At 36.8% G+C, this 26,110-nt stretch overlaps 1 protein-coding gene across 3 annotated transcripts in view; it reads right to left on the bottom strand.

Annotated features, from left to right (window-relative positions):
* Positions 1–26,110, bottom strand: part of tln2b (talin 2b) — a 410,959-nt gene that overhangs the window by 46,975 nt on the left and 337,874 nt on the right. For all 3 annotated transcript variants that reach the window (XM_062061302.1, XM_062061303.1, XM_062061304.1), the window contains exons 45-47: positions 22,902–23,068; positions 21,058–21,241; positions 12,601–12,726 (exon numbers count right to left, since the gene is read on the bottom strand). In XM_062061302.1, the coding sequence (XP_061917286.1) occupies positions 12,601–12,726; positions 21,058–21,241; positions 22,902–23,068 (477 nt within the window). The remainder of the gene's footprint in view (positions 1–12,600; positions 12,727–21,057; positions 21,242–22,901; positions 23,069–26,110) is intronic.

The following is a 26,110-nucleotide window of genomic DNA, read 5'->3' as shown; positions in this document are numbered from 1 at the left end:
TGTGTCTCTGCCCCTCCCTCACCAATGTTTCTGCATGCGCACCTTCACAGCTTGTTTTGTTTAACCCCTTCTTAACTTAACCCTAGAGCAGGGGTCGGCAACCTTTACCACTCAAAGAGCCATTTTGACAAGTTTCACAAACTAAAGAAAACAATGGGAGCCACAAAACTCTAGAAAATTTAAAACGAAATAACACTGCATACAAAGCTTTTTTTTGCTTTGTGCTATGGTTAAAGGCCTACTGAAACCCACTACTACCGACCACGCAGTCTGATAGTTTATATATCAATGATGAAATCTTAACATTATAACACATGCCAATACGGCCGGGTTAACTTATAAAGTGACATTTTAAATTTGCCGCTAAACTTCCGGTTCGAAACGCCTCTGAGGATGACGTATGCGCGTGACGTAGCCCGGCGAACACGGGTATGCCTTCCACATTGAAGCCGATACGAAAAAGCTCTGTTTTCATTTCATAATTCCACAGTATTCTGGACATCTGTGTTCGTGAATCTGTTTCAATCATGTTCATTGCATTATGGAGAAGGATGCCGAGCAAGCAAAGAAGAAAGTTGTCGGTGCGAAATGGACGTATTTTTCGAACGTAGTCAGCCACAACAGTACACAGCCGGCGCTTCTTTGTTTACATTCCCGAAAGATGCAGTCAAGATGGAAGAACTCGGATAACAGAGACTCTAACCAGGAGGACTTTTGATTTGGATACACAGACGCCTGTAGAGAACTGGGACAACACAGACTCTTACCAGGATTACTTTGATTTGGATGACAAAGACGCAGACGTGCTACTGTGAGTATGCAGCTTTGGCTTTTTTTTGCGTATGTACGTAACTTTTTTAAAATATATAAGCTTTATGAACCTTGGGTTAGGTGAACGGTCTTTTGGGCTGAGAGATTGTGTGTGTTGATCATGTGTTTGAATTGTATTGGCGTGTTCTATGGAGCTAGGAGCTAGCAGAGGAGCTAGGAGCTAGCATAACACGTACCGTACCGTACGTGCGCGTCACGTACGTAACTTTTAAAAAATATATAAGTTTTATGAACCTTGGGTTAGGTGAACGGTCTTTTGGGCTGAGTGATTGTGTGTGTTGATCAGGTGTTTGAATTGTATTGGCGTGTTCTATGGAGCTAGGAGCTAGCAGAGGAGCTAGGAGCTAGCATAACAAACACGCAGGTGTTATTATGCAGGATTAATTTGTGGCATATTAAATATAAGCCTGGTTGTGTTGTGGCTAATAGAGTATATATATGTCTTGTGTTTATTTACTGTTGTAGTCATTCCCAGCTGAATATCAGGTACCGTGAGTATGCAGCCTTGGCTGCTAAACATTCGATAACTTGACCGTATGTGCGCGTCACGTGACGTACGTAACTTTTTAAAAATATATAAGCTTTATGAACCTTGGGTTAGGTAAACGGTCTTTTGGGCTGAGTGATTGTGTGTGTTGATCAGGTGTTTGAATTGTATTGGCGTGTTCTATGGAGCTAGGAGCTAGCAGAGGAGCTAGGAGCTAGCATAACAAACACGCAGGTGTTTTTATGCAGGATTAATTTGTGGCATATTAAATATAAGCCTGGTTGTGTTGTGGCTAATAGAGTATATATATGTCTTGTGTTTATTTACTGTTGTAGTCATTCCCAGCTGAATATCAGGTCACCCCCGGCTCTCACAGCATCTTCCCTATCTGAATAGCTTCAACTCCCCACTAGTCCTTCACTTGCACTTTACTCATCCACAAATCTTTCATCCTCGCTCAAATTAATGGGGAAATTGTCGCTTTCTCGGTCCGAATCTCTCTCACTTCATGCGGCCATCATTGTAAACAATAGGGAACTTTGCGTATATGTTCAACTGACTACGTCACGCTACTTCCGGTAGGTGCAAGCCTTTTTTTTATCAGATACCAAAAGTTGCAATCTTTATCGTCGTTGTTCTATACTAAATCCTTTCAGCAAAAATATGGCAATATCGCGAAATGATCAAGTATGACACATAGAATAGATCTGCTATCCCCGTTTAAATAAAAAAAATTCATTTCAGTAGGCCTTTAAACCAGAGGTCTCAGACACAGGCCCCGGCCCGCACCTTAATATGAAAATGTAATGATAGTGCGACCCGCGATTGCGCCTGATTGCGTCATACTTGCCAACCCTCTCAATTTATCCGGGAGATTCCCGAGTTCCAGGGCGTGATGGTACTGCCTTTAGCGCCCTCTACAGCCTGCTCCAACAGCGTACCTGCTCGGCCACATGTTGAATGCAGCTTCCGCATGCACAGTGCACACGTCAGTGACAGCAAGGCATACTTGTTCAACAGACACACAGCTTACACTGACGGTGGTCGTATATAACAACTTTAACACTGTTACGTTACAAATATGCGCCACACTGTGAGCCCCAAAAAGAATGACAAACACATTTCTGGAGAACATCCGCGCTGTAACACAACATCAACACAACAAAACAAATACCCAGAATCCCATGCAGCCCTAACTCTTCCGGTCTACCCCCCCTACCACCAAACCCCGCCCACCTCAACCGACGCACGGAGGGGGCGGGGGGGTTGATGTGTGGGGGGTTTGGTGGTAGGGGAGGGTGTATAATGTAGACTGGCTGCATGGGATTCTGGGTATTTGCTGTGTTGTGTTTTTGTTGTGTTACGTTGCGGAGGTTCTCCAGAAATGTGTTTGTCATTCTTTTTTGGTGTGGGTTCACAGTGTGGCGCATATTTGTAACGTAACAGTTTTAAAGTTGTTTTAAACGTCCACCGTCAGTGTAAGCTGTGTGGCTGTTGACCAAGTATGCCTTGCTGTCTCCTACTTAGCAAGCAGAAGCTGCATACAACATGTGGCTGGGCTGGCATGTGATTAGTACAGGCAATAGAGGACAATTATTGCAGTACCGCTAAGGTACACTCTTAATTCAATTGTTAGGGTGAAAATCGGAGAATATTAGCCCCGGGAGATCACTAGGAGAGGCACTGACGTCTGTAAAACTCCAGGGAAAACCGGGAGGGTCGGCAAGTATGCAGCTGAGCCGCATCAGAGTGGTCAAAGAGCCGCATGCGGCTCCGGAGCCGCGGGTTGCCGACCCCTGCCCTAGAGTCTAGGGTCGGCAACCTTTATCACTCAAAGAGCCATTTTGACGAGTTTCACAAATGAAAGAAAACAATGGGAGCCTCAAAACTCTTTTGAAATGTAAAATGAAATAACACTGCATACTAGGGATGTGCGTATCGATCCTGTGGTATCGATATATCGATACTCACACGCTACTCATTTGGCATCACTTTTCTGAAAAAAGTATCGATATAAACCAAAAAACGGCGTGTGGGGGGTGCGAGCATCACTTTCAGATGTTTTTGATGACTTACTTAACTTCCTATGTGCTGGGACACGGCTGTACCTGGCAGAGTATAGAGCTGGCCCAGTCACGTGACAGGAGACAGCGAATGAGCGTCGTCAACGTGTAACACTCACACAGCCAGCCGACTGTAGCGATGCAGCCTGACTTAAAACAGGCATTGTTTATTTTATTATTTTAGTAATGTTTACTGAATATTTTTGTTTAAATGATTATCCTAAATTCAAATAATTTCCACACAGAGGAATTTACTGTTAGTTGAAAATTGCTTGAGTATTTAAAACAAGATAAGAAAGAGATACAATTTGAAGATTCTTCATCTTTGCATTACAGTTTTATTTTTTTCCAAGAAAATCTTGAATATGTGATTGAATGTGATTTCTTACATTTCGAAAACATTAGCCTATTTCATATTTCATTAATTGCTAATTATATCACAAACTTTAAAAAATAACTGCAGCTTCTTGCAATTCGGATTTGACTGTTAATTGGAAAGCCCTAATATTTAATTATTATTATATATAATATATAGTTATTATTATATATAATATTTAATGTATTTTTCATATTTATTTTATTTATTTTAATTTTACTTTTATTATATATTGACCATAATAAATGTGGTATAAATGGTCTGTATTTGTCTTGTGACTTGTCTTAAATAATAACAATAGTAATAATTAGAGATGTCCGATAATATCGGTCTGCCGATATTATTGGCCGATAAATGCGTTAAAATGTAATATCGGAAATTATCGGTATCGTTTTTTTTATTATCAGTATCGTTTTTTTGTTTTTTTTTGTTTTTTTTATTAAATCCACATAAAAAACACAAGATACACTTACAATTAGTGCACCAACCCAAAAAACCTCCCTCCCCCATTTACACTCATTCACACAAAAGGGTTGTTTCTTTTTGTTATCAATATTCTGGTTCCTACATTATATATCAATATATATCAATACAGTCTGCAAGGGATACAGTCCGTAAGCACACATGATTGTGCGTGCTGCTGCTCCACTAATAGTACTAACCTTTAACACTTAATTTTACAAATTTTCATTAATTACTAGTTTCTATGTAACTGTTTTTATATTGTTTTACTTTATTTTTTATTCAAGAAAATGTTTTTAATTAATTTATCTTATTTGATTTGATTCATTTTTAAAAAAAAGTACCTTATCTTCACCATACCTGGTTGTCCAAATTAGGCATAATAATGTGTTAATTCCACGACTGTATATATCGGTTGATATCGGTATCGGTAATTAAAGAGTTGGACAATATCGGCATATCGGATATCGGCAAAAAGCCATTATCGGACATCCCTAGTAATAATATTTTTGACTGACAAAAAATTGCCAATAAGAAATTATTGGTATCGGTATCGGTATCGATGAACATGCAAGAAAAAGTATCGGTATCGTATCGAATCCTAAAAAGTGTGGTATCGCCCATCCCTACTGGCAACCACATGACACATGACTCTTTTATTAGCTGAAGGTGCTTTTTCAATTACAAAACCCGAAACCGGTGAAGTCGGCACGTTGTGTAAATGGTAAATAAAAACAGAAGCCGAGGGTGTCGTTGTGGCTTGTGCAGCCCTTTGAGACACTTGTGATATAGGGCTATATAAGTCAACTTTGATTGATTGATTTATTGATGATTTGCAAATCCTTTTCAACTTATATTCAATTGGATGGACTGCAAAGACAAGATATTTAACGTTGGAACTGAGAAACGTTGTTGTTTTTTGCAAATATTAGCTCATTTGCAATTTGATGCCTGCAACATGTTTCAAAAAAGCTGGCACAAGGGGCAAAAAAGACTGAGGAATGCTCATCAAACACTTATTTGGAACATCCCACGGGTGAACAGGCAAATTGGGAACAGGTGGGTGCCATGATTGGGTATAAAAGCAGCTTCCATGAAATGCTCAGTCATTCACAAACAAGGACGGGGCGAGGGTCACCACTTTGTCAACAAATGCCTGAGCAAATTGTTGAAGAACAACATTTATCAACCAGCTATTGCGAGGAATTTAGGGATTTCACCATCTACGCTCTGTAATATCATCAAAAGGTTCAGAGAATCTGGAGAAATCACTGCACATATGCAATGATATTATGGACCTTCGATCCCTCAGGCGGTATTCCATCAAAAAGCGACATCAGCGTGTAAAGGATATCGCCACATGGGCTCAGGAACACTTCAGAAAACCACTCTCGGTAACTACAGTTCGTCAGTGCAAGTTAAAACTTTACTAAGCAAAGCGAAAGCCATTTATCAACAACATCCAGAAATGCAGACAATTAAGTTTCTCAGTTCGAACATTAAATATCTTGTCTTTGCTGTTTATTCAATTGAATGTAAGTTTAAAAGGATTCACAAATCATTATATTCTGTTTTTTATTTACGATTTACAAAACGTGCCAACTCCACTGTATTTCTTTTAAAAATAAAAATCACTAATAATAAATAAACTTTGATTGATTGATGATTTGCAAACCCTTTTCAACCTACGGTATATTCAATTGAATAGACTGCAAAGACAAGATATGTAACATTGGAACTGAGAAACTTTGTTATTTTTTGCAAATATTAGCTCGTTTCAATTTGATGCCTGCAACATGTTTCAAAAAAGCTGGCACAAGTGGCAAAAAAGACTGAGAAAGTTGAGGAATGCTTATCAAACACTTATTTGGAACATCCCACAGGTGAACAGGCTAATTGGGAACAGGTGGGTGTCGTGATTGGGTATAAAAGCAGCTTCCATGAAATGCAAACACTTTGTCAACAAAATGCGTCAAACAGTTTAAGAACAACATTTCTCAACCAGCTATTGCAAGGAATTTAGGGATTTCACCATCTATGCTCCGTAATATCATCAAAAGGTTCCGAGAATCTGGAGAAATCACTGCACGTAAGCCATGATATTACGGACCTTCAATCCCTCAGGCGGTACTGCATCAAAAAGCGACATCAGCGTGTAAAGGATATCGCCACATGGTCTCAGGAACACTTCAGAAAACCACTGACAGTAACTACAGTTCGTCGCTACATCTGTAAGTGCAAGTTAAAACTTTACTAAGCAAAGCGAAAGCCATTTATCAACAACACCCAGAAACGCCGATAATTAAGTTTCTCAGTTCGAACATGAAATATCTTGTCTTTGCAGTCTATTCAATTGAATATAAGTTGAAAAGGATTCGCAAATCATTATATTCTGTTTTTATTTACGATTTACACAACGTGCCAACTTCAGTGGTTTTGGGTTTTGTATAAAGATCACTGAATAATTCATTAAAATAGTTGATATTCATAATATAGTATTGTTATTCAACACCACGCAAGTTGGAAAGAATGCACTTTTCCCTCATCTTGCACAAGCTAGCTCGCAGTATTCCACAGCACAAGGTTAGTAATGTCAGCAAAATGCACAGCAGGTCTTTGGTGGGGGGTTGGGGGTCACCATATGTTGGAAGACCAGAATCTGTCAATGTGACCAGGTCTATGGGTGGCCCTCATTCCACTTAGATGAGAAGACCAGTCAAAGTAACATGAGGAGGTCGGAGAGATGGCCAGGAGTGTGAGAAACACAACACATGAACTGAGTTGTTCCTTGCACTTACACCAGGGATGTCAAAGTGGTTTTTATTGAGGGCCACATGGCAGTCCGAGGGCCGCTTGTAACAGTCAATAATGTAGGAATTGGCCTCTGGATTGCATTATTAATTATATCAATTGTTTTAAGTAGACTGTCCATTTTACAGTAAAAACTTTACATTTACAACATTTTACTGTTTTTTTTATTTCTTACAACATATTACGGTAAATATAAAAACTAGGGATGTCCGATAATGGCTTTTTGCCGATATCCGATATTGTCCAACTCTTTAATTACCGATACTGATATCAACCGTTACGATATATAGTCGTGGAATTAACACATTATTATGCCTAATTTGGACAACCAGGTATGGTGAAGATAAGGTCCTTTTAAAAAAATAAAAAAAATAAAATAAAATAAGATAAATAAATTAAAAACATTTTCTTGAATAAAAAAGAAAGTAAAACAATATAAAACCAGTTACATAGAAACTAGTAATGAATGAAAATGAGTAACATTAGCTGTTAAAGGTTAGTATTATTAGTGGACCAGCAGCACGCACAATCATGTGTGCTTACGGACTGTATCCCTTGCAGACTGTATTGATATATATTGATATATAATGTAGGAACCAGAATATTAATAACAGAAAGAAACAACCCTTTTGTGTGAATGAGGGGAGGGAGGTTTTTTGGCTTAGTGCACTAATTGTAAGTGTATCTTGTGTTTATTATGTTGATTTAATAAAAAAATAATAATAAAATTAAAAAAAAAAAAAAAAAAAGATACCGATAATAAAAAAAACGATACCGATAATTTCCGATATTACATTTTAAAGCATTTATCGGCCTGCCGATATTATCGGACATCTCTAATAAAAACAGTACCACTGTATTGTTTTTAGTTTTTTACGGAAAAAGCTGGCAGCTTAGTTGCCAGAAGTTTACTATTAAATTATATTGTTTTTGTTTTTTACAACATTTTATTGTTAATGGAAAAACAGTACAAGTTCCTTTTTTATTCTGGCATCTTATCTGCCAGTTTTTCTACCGTAAAAACAAATGTATCGTTTTTTTTTTCCATTTGCAGTAATACACCGTTAAAAACAAGATTTTACTGTAAAAATATGGCAGCTCAGTCAACGGACTTCTAACGCAAATTTTTTTTTTTTTTTGTTAAATTTTCAGTAATACGCTGTAAAGCAGTGGTCCCCAACCACTGGGCCGCGGCCTGGTACCGGTCCGTGGATCGATTGGTACCGGGCCGCACAAGAAAAAAAAATAAAGAAAAAAAAATAAAATAAAATAAGATAAATAAATTAAAATCTTTTTCTTGAATAAAAAAGAAAGTAAAACAATATAAAACCAGTTACATAGAAACTAGTAATTAATGAAAATGAGTAAAATTAACTGTTAAAGGTTAGTACTATTAGTGGAGCAGCAGCACGCACAATCATGTGTGCTTACGGACTGTATCCCTTGCAGACTGTATTGATATATATTGATATATAATGTAGGAAGCAGAATATTAATAACAGAAAGAAACAACCCTTTTTGTGTATCTTGTGTTTTTTATGTTGATTTAATAAAAAATAAAAATAAAATAAAAAAAGATACCTATAATAAAAAAACGATACCGATAATTTCCGATATTACATTTTAAAGCATTTATCTGCCGATAACATCGGCCTGCCGATATTATCGGACATCTCTAATAAAAACAGTACCACTGTTTTGTTTTTAGTTTTTTACGGAAAAAGCTGGCAGCTTAGTTGCCAGAATTTTACTATTAAATTATATTGTTTTTGTTTTTTACAACATTTTATTGTTAATGGAAAAACAGTACAAGTTCCTTTTTTATTCTGGCATCTTATCTGCCAGTTTTTCTACCGTAAAAACAAATGTATCGGTTTTTTTTTCCATTTACAGTAATACACCGTTAAAAACAAGATTTTACAGTAAAAATATGGCAGCTCAGTCAACACTTTTACGCAAAAATTATTATTATATTTTTTCAATTTTCAGTAATATGCTGTAAAGCAGTGGTCCCCAACCACCGGGCCGTGGTACCGGTACCGGGCCACGGACCGGTACCGGGCCGTGGATCGATTGGCCGCACAAGAAAAAAATAAATATATATATATATATATGTATATTTAAAAAAAAAAAAAAAAAATTAAATCAACATAAAAAACACAAGATACACTTACAATTAGTGCACCAACCCAAAAAACCTCCCTCCCCCCATTTCTTTCTGTTATCAATATTCTGGTTCCTACATTATATATCAATATATATCAATACAGTCTGCAAGGGATACAGTCCGTAAGCACGCATGATTGTATTTTTTAATGACCAAACAAAAAAAACAATTTTTTTTTCCGTGGGACAAATTTTCAAGCGTTGACCGGTCCGCAGTTACAAAAAGGTTGGGGACCACTGCTGTAAAGAACAGCGTAAAATGTATTGTAAGTTTTATCAATTTGATGGGTAGTTTGCTGTAAAATCATAAGTCAAGCAGATATTTAAGTATTTATTTTTATTTAGACAATTTTTTTTTTGGAAAGTATGATAATATACTGTAATATTTGTTGCAATATTGGATACTATAAAGTTTAAAAGGTATGCAATTTCAAGCAGTACATATATTTTTTCTGTCAAAACGAAAATTTGGTGAGAAAATATGAAGTACCGTATTTTTCGGATTATAAGTCGCTTTTTTTTTCATAGTTTGGCCGGGGGTGCGACTTATACTCAGGAGTGACTTATGTGTGAAATGATGAACACATTAGCGTCAAATATGAAATACTATTATTGATGTCATTCACGTAAGAGACTAGACGTATAAGATTTCATGGGATTTAGCGATTAGGAGTGACAGATTGTTTGGTAAACGTATAGCATGTTCTATATGTTATAGTTATTTGAATGACTCTTACCATAATATGTTACGTTAACATACCAGTTGGTTATTTATGCCTCATATAACGTACACTTATTCAGCCTGTTGTTCACTATTCTTTACACATTTTAAATTGCCTTTCAAATGTCTATTCTTGGTGTTGGCTTTTATCAAATACATTTCTCCAAAAAATGCGACTTATATATGTTTTTTTCCTTCTTTATTATGCATTTTCGGCCGGTGCGACTTATACTCCGGAGCGGCTTATACTCCGAAAAATACAGAATATTGTTTTTTTTTACAACATTTTATTGTTAATGGAAAAACAGTACTAGTTCCTTTTTTATTCTGGTAATTTAGCTGCAAGTTTTTCTACCGTAAAAACAAAAGTATCGTTTTTTTTTATTTACAGTAATACACCGTTAAAAACAAGATTTTACAGTAAAAATATGGCAGCTCGGTCAACAGACTTTTAACGCAAAAAATGGTAGATCTTTTCAATTTACAGTAATATGCTGTAAAGAACAGCGTAAAATCAGGCCTGGCCCTAACCAATCTGGCGCCTTAGGCAAGATTTTAGGTGGCGCCCCCCCCCCCCACATCGGCAGTGAAGTGTATATACTCACAAGAAACCGAATAGCTTTGTCTTTGACCTTTTTTTTTACTTAAAGAAAGCAAATGGACATATTATATGAGAATGTTATGTTATGATTATCTTTAACCGAATCACAGCAGTGCTCAAATTAAAAAACAGCATTCCCTCTCATGTGATATTGTTTAATTAACATTAATGATGTGCACTTTAACAACCAGGCTTACAACTATACCTAATATATAAAGGGGTAGAAAAGTGACTATTACCTGCAGGGCAAACATTAGCTAACCAGAAGGCAATAACAATGTCAACAAAAAACACCTGCTTAAAAGATCTAATACAAATGTCCCTGAGGAATGTAAGGTGGGAGTACTGTAATTACCTAACGTTACATTATTATTTTCCATAACAATTTAGCCCCCTCCACAATATTAACCCGACGTTAAAACAGAACTAGCTATTTATTGATTAGCAATTGCAGAATCATGTAACATTAGCTTAATGCTAAAGCCAGGTTACTATCACATTCTGTAACAGACAAATAATTTCATGTAGGCTAACGTTACCTACCTGCTACCTCTGTCTTTTTCTCGTTTCTCCTCCTCTTCTTTTGTCTTTTTTCTTCCCTGGGCACCTGACAGTTTTGGCCGTTTTGACATCTTGTGTTGATTTTTTGATGTGGTAAGAGTCATGATACGGGAAGGGAGGGGGTGCACCGTGCGGGGGGATGGGGCGTAATGTTGTAACAAATAATATTTCTATTAAATAGGCTTTACTTTGCATTTTAATTAACGTGGGATTATTTTTTGTATCTAGAAATAATAGTACCAACTTTTTTTTTTCTTTTCTGGCGTAGCGCCCCCTGATGGACGGCGCCCTTAGCATTTGCCTATACGGCCTATGCCACGGGCCGGCCCTGCGTAAAATGTATTGTAATTTGTATTAATTTGATGGGTAGTTTGCTGTAAAATTTACAAGTCAAGCAGATATTCAAGTATTTATTTTTATTTAGACAAAAACATGTTTGGAAAGTATGATAACATACTGTAATATTTGTTGTAATATTGGCTACTTTTAAAAGTTTAAAAGGTATGCAATTTCAAGCAGTACATATATTTTTCTTGTCAAAATGAAAATTTTGTGAGAAAACATGAAGTACTTTATTGACACATATCTAGGGATGTCCGATAATGGCTTTTTGCCGATATCCGATATTCCGATATTGTCCAACTCTTTAATTACCGATACCGATATCAACCGATACCGATATCAACCGATATATGCAGTCGTGGAATTAACACATTATTATGCCTAATTTGGACAACCATGTATGGAGAAGATAAGGTCCTTTTTTAAAAAATTAGTAAAATAAGATAAATAAATTAAAAACATTTTCTTTAATAAAGAAGAAAGTACAACAATATAAAAACAGTTACATAGAAACTAGTAATGAATGAAAATTAGTAAAATTAACTGTTAAAGGTTAGTACTATCAGTGGAGCAGCAGCACGCACAATCATGTGTGCTTACGGACTGTATTCCTTGCAGACTGTATTGATATATATTGATATATAATGTAGGAAGCAGAATATTAATAACAGAAAGAAACAACCCTTTTGTGTGAATGAGTGTAAATGGGGGAGGGTGGTTTTTTGGGTTGGTGGACTAATTGTAAGTGTATCTTGTGTTTTTTATGTGGATTTAATTTAAAAAAAAATACCGATAATAAAAAAAACGATAATTTCCGATATTACATTTTAACGCATATATCGGCCGATAATATCGGCAGCCGATATTATCGGACATCTCTACACATATCATTTCCAGGTGTTTGCGGGCCAGATAAAATGATGTGGCGGGCCAAATCTGGCCCCCGGGCCTTGACTTTGACACCAGCAAGAGTTCTGACGTCTCGTTTTAAAAGACACCTGTGGGAGATGACTCCACAGAACGAGCAGATTGGGGCGGTATAGCTCGGTTGGTCGTGTGGCCGTGCCAGCAACTTGAGGGTTCCAGGTTCGATCCCCGCTCCCGCCATCCTAGCCTAATATAATTCACTTCACACTTCACATAAGACAGCATCTCCTAAAAGGGGCCGGCGCTCGTTACCTTGGCAGCGCCTTTCAGCTGATACATGGACGGGTCGTCAGCGGGTTTGCCGGCGGCACACTTGGTGGCACTGATGAGTTCGGCCAGGGCCTTGGCCACGTCGCGCACCGCGTTTATCAGAACCACCTGAGGAGACAGAGCGGGGATCAATAAAACACAAGGGTGCAAGTACACGTCCGTCGGGACTAGCCACGAGTGAGGATTTGCAAGTGTTTATCGCTCCCATCTAGTCATGATGTACTGAGCAGGAAGGATAGAGGCTGGTGTCAAAGTCCCGTTAGGAATCTAGGCAGACTTATTCTCCACTTACCTGTTTGTTAGTGAGTACACAAAACCCAAAACCAGTGAAGTTGGCAAATGGTAAATAAAAAGAGAATACAATGATTTGCAAATCCTTTTCAACTTATATTCAATTGAATAGACTGCAAAGACAAGATATTTCATGTTCACACTGAGAAGCTTAATTGACGGCGTTTCTGGGTGTTGTTGATAAATGGCTTCGGCTGTGCATAGTCAAGTTTTAACTTGCACTTACAGATGTAGCGACCAACTGTAGTTACTGACAGTGTTTTTCTGAAGTGTTCCTGAGCCCATGTGGTGATATCCTTTACACACCGATGTCAAGATGTTCACACTGAGAAACTTCTTTTGTTTTTTTGCAAATAATCATGAACTTAGAATTGAATGGTAGCAACACATTGCAATAAAGTTGTCGTAGGGGCATTTTTACCACTGTGTTACATGGCCTTTCCTTTTAACAACACTCAGTAAAGGTTTGGGAACTGAGGAGACACATTTTTGAAGTGGAATTCTTTCCCATTCTTGCTTGATGTACAGCTTAAGTTGTTCAACAGTCTCCCTTCTCATATTTTAGCCTTCACACATTTACAATGTCTGGACTACAGGCAGGCCAGTCTAGTACCCGCACTCTTTTACTACGAAGCCACGCTGTTGTAACACGTGCAGAATGTGGCTTGGCATTGTCTTGCTGAAATAAGCAGGGGCGTCCATGATAACGTTGCTTGGATGGCAACATATGTTGCTCCAAAAGCTGTATGTACCTTTCAGCATTAATGGTGCCTTCACAGGTGTGTAAGTTACACATGTCTTGGCCACTAATACACCCCCATACCATCACACATGCTGCCTTTTACACTTTGCGCCTAGAACAGTCCGGATGGTTCTCTTCCTCTTTGGTCTGGAGGACACGACGTCCACAGTTTCCAAAAACAATTTGGACTCGTCAGACCACAGAACACTTTTCCACTTTGCATCAGTCCATCTTAGATGAGCTCGGGCCCAGCGAAGCCGGCGGCGTTTCTGGGTGTTGTTGATAAATGGCTTTAGCTTTGCATAGTGGAGTTTTAACTTGCACTTACAGATGTAGCGACCAACTGTAGTTACTGACAGTGGTTTTCTGAGGTGATCCTGAGCCCATGTGGTGATATCCTTTACACACTGATGTCGCTTTTTGATGCAGTACCACCTGAGGGATGGAAGGTCACGTGCCTTGCAGCTTATGTGCAGTGATTTCTCCAGATTCTCTGAACTTTTTGATGATATTACGGAGCGTGGAAGGTGAAATCCCTAAATTCCTTGCAATAGCTGGTTGAGAAATGTTGTTCTTAAACAATTTGCTCAGGCATTTGTCGACAAAGTGGTGACCCTCGCCCCCGTCCTTGTTTGTGAATGACTGAGCATTTCATGGAAGCTGCTTTTATACCCAATCATGGCACCCACCTGTTCCCAACTAGCCTGTTCACCTGTGGGATGTTCCAAATAAGTGTTTGACGAGCATTCCTCAACTCTCTCAGTCTTTTTCGCCACTTGTGCCAGCTTTTTTGAAACATGTTGCAGGCATCAAATTCCAGATGAGCTAATATTTGCAAAAAATAACAAAGTTTACCAGTTGGAGCGTTAAATATCTTGTCTTTGCAGTCTATTCAATTGAATATAAGTTGAAAATGATTTGTTGTATTCTCTTTTTATTTACCATTTACACAACGTGACAACTTTTGTATTTAGTTCTCTTAATCAAGTTTGTCAGTTGTCTGTTTCTTTGCCTTATCAGCTCCCTGCCTGCCCTTCTTACTCCCATCGGTTTCTCCCAGAGTGCATTTATTCCTTATAAACAGTTTAGTTGCATACAGTTGTCTTATTTCCATGCCAAAATCCCAAATCATTAGTTTTGTGTGCGGAAGATTGCCTTGCTGCTTGGTTTGCTCCTCCTGGCAGTCATGCGAGGAATAAACAATGCTGGAATTAAACTGCAATATGAAAAGAGGTTTGACAATAATAGAATGACAGGATAACACGACATAATCACACAGCTTGTAGGTTCCACTGAGTACACCCTGCATATTTCAGTAACCATGTCATTTTGTCTTCTCCGCCAACAATATTGACAGAAAACTTGTGTACAACTTAGAATAAATCAGTGTTTCTTAACCATGAGCAAAATATCTGTTTCTCAACAGGTTGTAATACACTTTTCCACCACTTGTGGCAGTAATGGCAAAGTCAAACAAACAGAAGAAGCCTGGAGCTAAAGATAAACATCCTGTCTAGCTCCTGCCTATCTTGCTGATTGTATTGTACCATATGTCCTGGCCAGAAATCTGCCTTCAAAGAACTCTGGATTATTAGTGAATTCCAGAGCCCCAAAAAAAGTCTGCGTTTTCTATTGGGGCTCCAGTACTCTAGAATGCCCTCCCGGTAACAGTTAGAGATGCTAGCTCAGTAGAAGCATTTAAGTCCCATCTTAAAACTCATTTGTATACTCTAGCCTTTAAATAGACTCCCTTTTTAGACCAGTTGATCTGCCGTCTCTTTTCTTTTCTCCTCTGCCCCCCTCTCCCTTGAGGAAGGGGGGAGTTACACAGCTCTGGTGGCCATGGATGAAGTGCTGGCTGTCCAGAGTCGGGACCCGGGGTGGACCACTAGCCTGTGCATCGGTTGGGGACGTCTCTGCGCTGCTGACCCGTCTCCGCTCGGGATGGTCTCCTGCTGGCCCCACTATGGACTGGACTCTCACTGTTATGTTAGATCCACTATGGACTGGACTCTCACACTATTATGTTAGATCCACTATGGACTGGACTCTCACACTATTATGTTAGATCCACTATGGACTGGACTCTCACACTATTATGTTGGATCCACTATGGACTGGACTCTCACACTATTATGTTAGATCCACTATGGACTGGACTCTCACACTATTATGTTAGATCCACTATGGACTGGACTCTCACACTATTATGTTAGATCCACTATGGACTGGACTCTCACACTATTATGTTGGATCCACTATGGACTGGACTCTCACACTATTATGTTAGATCCACTATGGACTGGACTCTCACTATTATGTTAGATCCACTATGGACTGGACTCTCACACTATTATGTTAGATCCACTATGGACTGGACTCTCACACTATTATGTTAGATCCACTATGGACTGGACTCTCACACTATTATGTTAGATCTACTATGGACTGGACTCTCACAATATTATGTTAGATCCACTATGGACTGGACTCTCACTATTATGTTAGATCCACTATGGACTGGACTCTCACACTATTATGTTAGATCCACTATGGACTGGACTCTCACACTATTATTATTATTTCTGTACCCTTTCCCAGACTTGTGCCTCCAGACAATCCAGTCTTTGAGGTCTGCAGACAATTCCTTGGACCTCATTTTTGGCTTGTGTTCTGCCATGCACTATCAGGTCTGGTACCTTTTTTTTTATACAGACAAGTGTGTCTTTCCAAATCCTGTCCAACCAACCGTATTTACCACAGGTGTACTCCAATGAAGCAGTAGGAACATCTCAAGGATGGTCAGTTGAAACTGGATGCCCTTGATCTCACTTTTGAGCTTCATGGCAAAGGCTGTGAATACTAGTGTGATTGACTACAAAGTCTCACCAGTGCCTCCATGGGAATGCCCCCCTCTACCTCAAAGAACTGCTCACCTCCAAATCCTCCACACGACACCTCCGCTCCGGACAGGCTAACCTCCTCCAACCTCCGAGGACAAAACTACGAACAGTCTGTGGAACGCTCTCCCTGACCACCTGAGGGCACCACAGACTGTGGATGTTTTTAAAAAAGGCTTAAAAACCCTTCTTTTTAAAAAAAGCCTTTTTTTTTTTTTTTTTTAGATAAATGCATTCTAGTTCTAGCTATTAGACTGTTTTAGTTTTTATTTTATTTTTTTTACTATCTTTTTTATTTATTTTTTTAATACACTGTAGCACTTTGAGGTTGTTTGCTCAATATAAAGTGTTTTTTTTTTTTTTTTACAAATAAAAGATATTATTATTATTAGTGTGATTTCTTAGATGTTTTATTTTTAATACTTTTCAAAAAATTCTAAAATTATTCGTTCAGTTTGCCATTATGGGATATTGTGTGTAAAATTTTGAGGACAAAAATGAATTTATTCCATTTTGGAATAAGGCTGTAACATAACAAAAACGTGCAAAAAGTGAAGAGATGTGAATACTTTTTTATTTTACTTTAATTTTCCGAACTCTTTAATTACCGATACCGATATCAACCGATACCGATATTAACCGATACCGATATCAACCGATATATAAAGTCGTGGAATTAACACATTATTATGCCTAATTTGGACAACCAGGTATGGTGAAGACAAGGTACTTTTTAAAAAAATCAATCAAATAAAATAAGATAAATAAATTAAAAACATTTTCTTGAATAAAAAAGAAAGTAAAACAATATAAAAACAGTTACATAGAAACTAGTAAATAATGAAAATTTGTAAAATTAACTGTTAAAGGTTAGTACTATTAGTGGAGCAGCAGCACACACAATCATGTGTGCTTACGGACTGTATCCCTTGCAGACTGTATTGATATATATTGATATATAATGTAGGAAGCAGAATATTAATAACAGAAAGAAACAACCCTTTTGTGTGAATGAGTGTAAATGGGGGAGGGAGGTTTTTTGGGTTGGTGCACTAATTGTAAGTGTATCTTGTGTTTTTTATGTGGATTTAATAAAAACAAAAAAACAAAAAAAAAACAAAACCAAAAAAACGATACTGATGATAAAAAAACCGATACCGATAATTTCCGATATTACATTTTAACGCATTTATCGGCCGATAATATCGGTCTACCGATATTATCGGACATCTCTAGTGAATACTTTTTAATTTTACTTTATTTTTCCGAATCAGCCTGACCGAGGCCTAAGGGTTATCCATCCATCCATTTTCTACCGCTTGTCCCTCTCGGGGTGGCAGGCCAACAGACAACATTCACACACTCGGGCCACACGACACCTCCGCTCCGGACAGGCTAACCTCCTCCAACCTCCGAGGACAAAACTACGAACAGTCTGTGGAACGCTCTCCCTGACCACCTGAGGGCACCACAGACTGTGGATGTTTTTAAAAAAGGCTTAAAAACCCTTCTTTTAAAAAAAAGCCTTTTATTTTTTATTTTTTAGATAAATGCATTCTAGTTCTAGCTATTAGGCTGTTCTAGTTTTTATTTTATTTTTTTTACTATCTTTTTTATTTATTTTTTTAATACACTGTAGCACTTTCATGTTGTTTGCTCAATATAAAGTGTTTTTTTTTTTTACAAATAAAAGATATTATTATTATTAGTGTGATTTCTTAGATGTTTTATTTTTAATACCTTTCAAAAAATTCTAAAATTATTCGTTCAGTTTGCCATTATGGGATATTGTGTGTAAAATTTTGAGGACAGAAATGAATTTATTCCATTTTGGAATAAGGCTGTAACATAAAAAAACGTGCAAAAAGTGAAGAGATGTGAATACTAGGGATGTCCGATAATGGCTTTTTGCCGATATCCGATATGCCGATATTGTCCAACTCTTTAATTACCGATACCGATATCAACCGATACCGATATCAACCGATATATAAAGTCGTGGAATTAACACATTATTATGCCTAATTTGGACAACCAGGTATGGTGAAGATAAGGTACTTTTTAAAAAAATCAATCAAATAAAATAAGATAAATAAATTAAAAACATTTTCTTGAATAAAAAAGAAAGTAAAACAATATAAAAACAGTTACATAGAAACTAGTAATTAATGAAAATTTGTAAAATTAACTGTTAAAGGTTAGTATTATTAGTGGAGCAGCAGCACGCACAATCATGTGTGCTTACGGACTGTATCCCTTGCAGACTGTATTGATATATATTGATATATAATGTAGGAAGCAGAATATTAATAACAGAAAGAAACAACCCTTTTGTGTGAATGAGTGTAAATGGGGGAGGGAGGTTTTTTGGGTTGGTGCACTAATTGTAAGTGTATCTTGTGTTTTTTATGTGGATTTAATAAAAAAAAACAAAAAAAACAAAAAAAACAAAAAAAAACACGATACTGATAATAAAAAAAACAATACCGATAATTTCCGATATTACATTTTAACGCATTTATCGGCCGATAATATCGGCAGACCGATATTATCGGACATCTCTAGTGAATACTTTTTAATTTTACTTTATTTTTCCGAATCAGCCTGACCGAGGCCTAAGGGTTATCCATCCATCAATTTTCTACCGCTTGTCCCTCTCGGGGTGGCAGGCCAACAGACAACATTCACACACTCGGGCCAATTTTGTGTTGCCAATCAATGTCTTTGGATTAGGAAGGAAGCCGGAGCACCCGGAGAGAACACAAGCAGTCACAGGGAGAACATGCCAAGCCCGGGAATCGAACACAGGACGTTCTTGCTGTGAGGCATGTGCTGAATAAATTATAATCCGGGAGTGGAAGAAGTGTCAAAAGATGGCGCTAACTGTTTTAATGACATTCACACTTTACTTCGATCAATAACGGAGCAGCATCTCCTCATCCGTGGCTCACTAGTGCAACAACAACGCCCGAAATGTGTCCCGACCGGAACTCTCTAATAACTAAAGTTCCTTGGGTGAATAATGTAAACTCACTACACCGGTATGTTTTAGTGCTTTCATGGGGAGTTTACTGACAGATATAAGTAAGAACTTTACACTACTTTATATTAGAAATGGCAACAGCGGAGGATGAATGTCACATAACAAGAAGATAGAGAAAAAGAAGAAGCTTAACAATTTTTTAGGACTTATGCAGATCCCAAATACAGATCAGCAGGTACCAGAAGGTAAGAAACGTTGCTTTTGCATAATATTGCGAAACAAAACGGCAGGTAATATGTCTTACCTTATACACACACCATAATAATACTCCTATGTAGGGCTGCAACTAACGATTAATTTGATAATCGATTAATCTGTCGATTATTACTTTGATTAATCGATTAATAATCGGATAAAAGAGACAAACTACATTTCTATCCTATCCAGTATTTTATTGAAAAAAAAACCAGCATACTGGCACCATACTTATTTTGATTATTGTTTCTCAGCTGTTTGTAAATGTTGCAGTTTATAAATAAAGGTTTAGTAAAAAAAAAATAAAAAAAAATAAAAAAAATAAATAATAATAATTAAATAAAAAACAAAAAAAACCCCAACAAACTCTGCGCATGCGCATAGCATAGATCCAACGAATCGATGACTAAATTAATCGGCAACTATTTTAATCATCGATTTTAATCGATTTAATCGATTAGTTGTTGCAGCCCTACTCCTATGTTGAAGCACAGTACAATCCGTCAAGCGGTGTGGCTTCATAGCTTACCAAAGTTGTACTAAAACATTTTGATGGATTTTTGAGCGCCGTGTGTAATGTTCTATATTTTCAATGGAACATATAACATTTTGGTGTTGTTTACTTGAGTCATATTGCCATCATATTGCAGTCGACACATATCTCTTATGTCTGACTGCCATCTACTGGTCACACTTATTTTTACACCGTGTACCAAATAAAATAGCTTCGAGGTCGGTAAGCAGAACCAGAGTTATTCCGTACATTAGGCGCACCGGGTTATAAGGCGCACTGTCGAGTTTTGATTTTAATTGAATAGACTGCAAAGACAAGATATTTCATGTTCACACTGAGAAACGTAATTGTCGGCGTTTCTGGGTGTTGTTGATAAATGGCTCTCGCTTCGCATTGTACAGTTTTAACTCGCACTTACAGATGTAGCGACGAACTGTAGTTGCTGACAGTGATTGTCTGAAGTGTTCCTGAGCCCGTGTGGTGATATCCTTTACACGCTGACGTCAAGATATTCAATGTTCACACCGAGAAACTTCATTTTATGTGCGCCTTGTAGTCCGGAAAATACGGTAAATTGATTTCAATTGACTTCATCGGGAGATGGTGATTTGAGATACAAATGTTTTGAGTTAAGAGTTCCATCACAGAACCAATTAAGGTCGTACGTTGAGGCACTACTGTATGTCCACGAAAAGATTTGAGGGGTGTATTGACTTTTGTAAAAAATACTTTTTACTGTACGTGCTTAGATCACCTGTGTTTCAGGTTCTTCTGAACCCATGCTAGTCGCTCCCAGTTTGACCACCTCCGTGAGCTGGGTGATGGTCTTCACGGAGGACTGGGCAGCCTGGGCCAGCTTCTCCTGGCTGGATGCGGCTCCAGCGACCAGCAGCTTGGTGTCCTCCACCAGTGCCTTGGCCGTCTTCAAAATGCTCTCCCTGGAAGATGAAGAAAATTGTCTTTTTAAGTCATTTTGATAGTAGGCTAATATCGCTAATATAGACACTTACGTCATGTGTTGTCTTCATTATAACACTTATATAAGACTTTTAAAGTAATTTGATAGTAGGCTAATATAGACACTTACGTCATGTGTTGCCTTCATTATAACACTTATATAAGACTTTTAAAGTCATTTTGATAGTAGGCTAATATAGCTAATATAGACATCATGTGTTGTCTTCATTATAACACTTATATAAGACTTTTAAAGTCATTTTGATAGTAGGCTAATACAGCTAATATAGACACTTACATCATGTGTTGCCTTCATTATAACACTTATATAAGACTTTTAAAGTCATTTTGATAGTAGGCTATAATAGCTAATATAGACACATCATGTGTTGCCTTCATTATAACACTTATATAAGACTTTTAAAGTCATTTTGATAGTAGGCTAATATAGCTAATATAGACACTTACATCATGTGTTGCCTTCATTATAACACTTATATAAGACTTTTAAAGTCATTTTGATAGTAGGCTATGATAGCTAATATAGACACATCATGTGTTGCCTTCATTATAACACTTATATAAGACTTTTAAAGTCATTTTGATAGTAGGCTATTATAGCTAATATAGACACTTACATCATGTGTTGCCTTCATTATAACACTTATATAAGACTTTTAAAGTCATTTTGATAGTAGGCTATGATAGCTAATATAGACACTTACATCATGTGTTGTCTTCATTATAACACTTATATAAGACTTTTAAAGTCATTTTGATAGTAGGCTAATATAGACACTTACATCATGTGTTGTCTTCATTATAACACTTATATAAGACTTTTAAAGTCATTTTGATAGTAGGCTAATATAGCTAATATAGACACTTACATCATGTGTTGTCTTCATTATAACACTTATATAAGACTTTTAAAGTCATTTTGATAGTAGGCTATTATAGCTAATATAGACACTTACATCATGTGTTGCCTTCATTATAACACTTATATAAGACTTTTAAAGTCATTTTGATAGGAGGCTATTATAGCTAATATAGACACTTACATCATGTGTTGTCTTCATTATAACACTTATATAAGACTTTTAAAGTCATTTTGATAGTAGGCTATTATAGCTAATATAGACACTTACATCATGTGTTGCCTTCATTATAACACTTATATAAGACTTTTAAAGTCATTTTGATAGTAGGCTAATATAGACACTTACATCATGTGTTGCCTTCATTATAACACTTATATAAGACTTTTAAAGTCATTTTGATAGTAGGCTAATATAGACACTTACATCATGTGTTGCCTTCATTATAACACTTATATAAGACTTGTAAAGTCATTTTGATAGTAGGCTATAATAGCTAATATAGACACTTACATCATGTGTTGCCTTCATTATAACACTTATATAAGACTTTTAAAGTCATTTTGATAGTAGGCTAATATAGACACTTACATCATGTGTTGTCTTCATTATAACACTTATATAAGACTTTTCATTGTTTGTGGCTCAAGACAGATTAGTTTTTTGTATTTTTTGGTCCAATAAGGCTCCTTCAACGTTTTGACGTTCAACATCCATGTGCATTGTTCGTCACTTAACAACCTCGTTAAGGTCACAACACCTGTGGTCAGCAAAGGACTCGTCATTCTCGGGGTCCAGCGTTCCCGCCGAGGCGAACATGATGGTCGTGTCGAGGTCAGCGATGATGCCAGACACGGCGCTGGCTGCTGTAATGCAGGCCTGGGTGCCTTTGTTGCCCGCCTGCAGCGCCGACAGCACCAAGGACACCTGCAACACCGGGAGGATTGCATCATTTAATAACAATAAGGGGACATTTCATTAGGTACACTAGCGGAGACTTAATGGCTCTGTAAATCAGGGGTCACCAACCTTTTTGAAAGCAAGAGCTACTTCTTGGGTACTGATTAATGCGAAGGGCTACCAGTTTGATACACACTTAAATAAATTGCCAGAAATAGCCAATTTGCTCAATTTACCTTTAACTCTATGTTATTATTAATGATCAATGATATTTACACTTAATTGAACGGTTTAAAAGAGGAGAAAACACGAAAAAAATGACGATTCAATTTTGAAACATAGTTTATCTTCAATTTCGACTCTTTAAAATTCAAAATTCAACCGAAAAAAAGAAGGCAAAAACTAGCTAATTCGAATCTTTTTGAAAAAATTCAAAAAAGAATTTATGGAACATCATTAGTAATTTTTCCTGATTAAGATTAATTTTAGAATTTTGATGACATGTTTTGAATAGGTTAAAATCCAATCTGCACTTTGTTAGAATATATAACAAATTGGACCAAGCTATATTTATAACAAAGACAAATCATTATTTCTTCCCGAACAAAAATTTTTAAAAAAATTCAAAAGACCTTGAAATAAGATTTAAATTTGATTCTACAGATTTTCTAGGTTTGCCAGAATAATTTTTAAAATTTTAATCATAATAAGTTTGAAGAAATATTTCACAAATATTCTTCGTCAAAAAAAACAGAAGCTAAAATGAAGAATTAAATTAAAATGTATTTATTATTCTTTACAATAAAAAACAAAAACAAACTTGAACATTGATTTAAATTGTCAGGAAAGAAGAGGAAGGAATTTAAAAGGTAAAAAAGTATATGTGTTTAAAAATCCTAAAATCATTTTTAAGGTTGTATTTTTTTTTCTCTAAAATTGTCTTTCTGAAAGTTATAAGAAGCAAAGTAAAAAAATGTATGAATTTATTTAAACAAGTGAAGACCAAGTCTTTAAAATATTTTCTTGGATTTTCTAATTCTATTTGTGTTTTGTCTCTCTTAGAATTAAAAATGTCGGGCAAAGCGAGACCAGCTTGCTAGTAAATAAATACAATTTTAAAAATAGAGGCAGCTCACTGGTAAGTGCTGCTATTTGAGCTATTTTTAGAACAGGCCAGCGGGCTACTCATCTGGTCCTTACGGGCCACCTGGTGCCCGCGGGCACCGCATTGGTGACCCCTGCTTTAAAGTCATATCCAACAGTTGCGACGACGACTTTTTACTGTCAACTCAGTTTCGTTTTTTAATGATTTCTGCGGGTGCTGTGCCTTTGGATTTTTTCAACGCAATTGGCTCAAAAAAGGTTGAAAAACACTGCTCTAAATAAGCTGGATAGGTGGTAAAAGCTGGCGGTCAGACAGGAAGCGCAGGGGATAAAATCAGTGCCCGCCACAATTTAAAAAAAAAAGCTGATGAGTCGGACTCTACAAATAACAGCACTGCCAAGCATATAGATCAGTGGTCCCCAACCACCGGACCGATTGGTACCGGGCCGCACAAGAAATAAAAAAAATAAAAAATCAACATAAAAAACACAATATATACATTATATATCAATATAGATCAATACAGCCTGCAAGGATACAGTCCGTAAGCACACGTGATTGTATTTATCTATGTAAAAAAACATTTTTTTTTAAATTTTATTTTATTTTTTTAAATGAAATCAACATAAAAAACACAATATATACATTATATATCAATATAGATCAATACAGTCTGCAGGGATACAGTCCGTAAGCACACAAGATTGTATTTATTTATGTAAAAAAAAAAAAAAAAAAAAAATTTTTTTTTTTTTTTTTTTTTTAATGAAATCAACATAAAAAACACAATATATACATTATATATCAATATAGATCAATACAGTCTGCAGGGATACAGTCCGTAAGCACACATGATTGTATTTATCTATGTAAAAAAAAAAAAAAAATAAAATAAAAAAAAAAAATTTTTTTTTTATGAAATCAACATAAAAAACACAATATATACATTATATATCAATATAGATCAATACAGTCTGCAGGGATACAGTCTGTAAGCACACATGATTGTATTTATTTATGTAAAACCCCCCCCCCCACACACACCGGTCCGTGGGACAAATTTTGAAGCGTTGACCGGTCCGCAGCTACAAAAAGATTGGGGACCACTGATATAGATCATACACAAATGAGAGGAATCCTCGAACGAGCTGTGAGTTTCCAATCGGAGAGCATGAAATCCTCAAATGAATCAAGTTGAATATGAGCTCTGAATTGAATCCCAGTTTGGAAGGGAAGTGAATGACTAATGTGTGCCCAGCATGCCTTGCTGTGTGTGTGTGTGTGTGTGTGTGTGTGTGTGTGTGTGTGTGTGTGTGTGTGTGTGTGTGTGTGTGTGTGTGTGTGTGTGTGTGTGTGTGTGTGTGTGTGTGTGTGTGTGCCGGGTCACAGCAGGGACACGTTGCAAGGACTATTTAGTGTGCAGCGGTGCAGGGGAGCTTTTCATGACTTGCATTACCGCTGCGATAAAGTCCTTTATTACCACCCCCCAAAAAAATAACCTTTATATTGTACCAGCGTTTTACAAGTTTAAGACTAACTTCATTACTTCCTTGTCAAGGGGTGGATGGGTAATCATATTTCACAGCGGATAACGGAGTAAACCATTCGGAAAAAACGACCGGAGTGACATCCATTAAATTCAGAGGAGCGTGACAACAGCCCGGAAAGAGCCTTTTTATATTTCTGGGTGGATTCAGAAAACACAAGAAATTTGATAATACGCTATATATCCAAAAGTGTTTGGCCACCCATCCAAATGATGAGAATCATGTGTCCTAATCACATGAAATAAAAGAAATGCCTTTTTTTAATTGTCAACTAGCATAAGAAATGAAAGATAGATATTTATTAAGATGACAAAGAAATAAAAGAAAAGATATAAAACATAATATAACGAAAAAAAAAGAGAAATTGAAAAAATAAATGAATATAAAAAATAAAAGAAATGCCTTTTTTTTTATTAT

This window comes from Entelurus aequoreus, linkage group LG10 (genome assembly GCF_033978785.1).
Source record: "Entelurus aequoreus isolate RoL-2023_Sb linkage group LG10, RoL_Eaeq_v1.1, whole genome shotgun sequence".
Classification (NCBI taxonomy): domain Eukaryota; kingdom Metazoa; phylum Chordata; class Actinopteri; order Syngnathiformes; family Syngnathidae; genus Entelurus; species Entelurus aequoreus.
The sequence above is the reverse complement of the archived record's forward strand: the minus strand, read 5'-3'. Positions and strand labels throughout refer to the sequence as shown.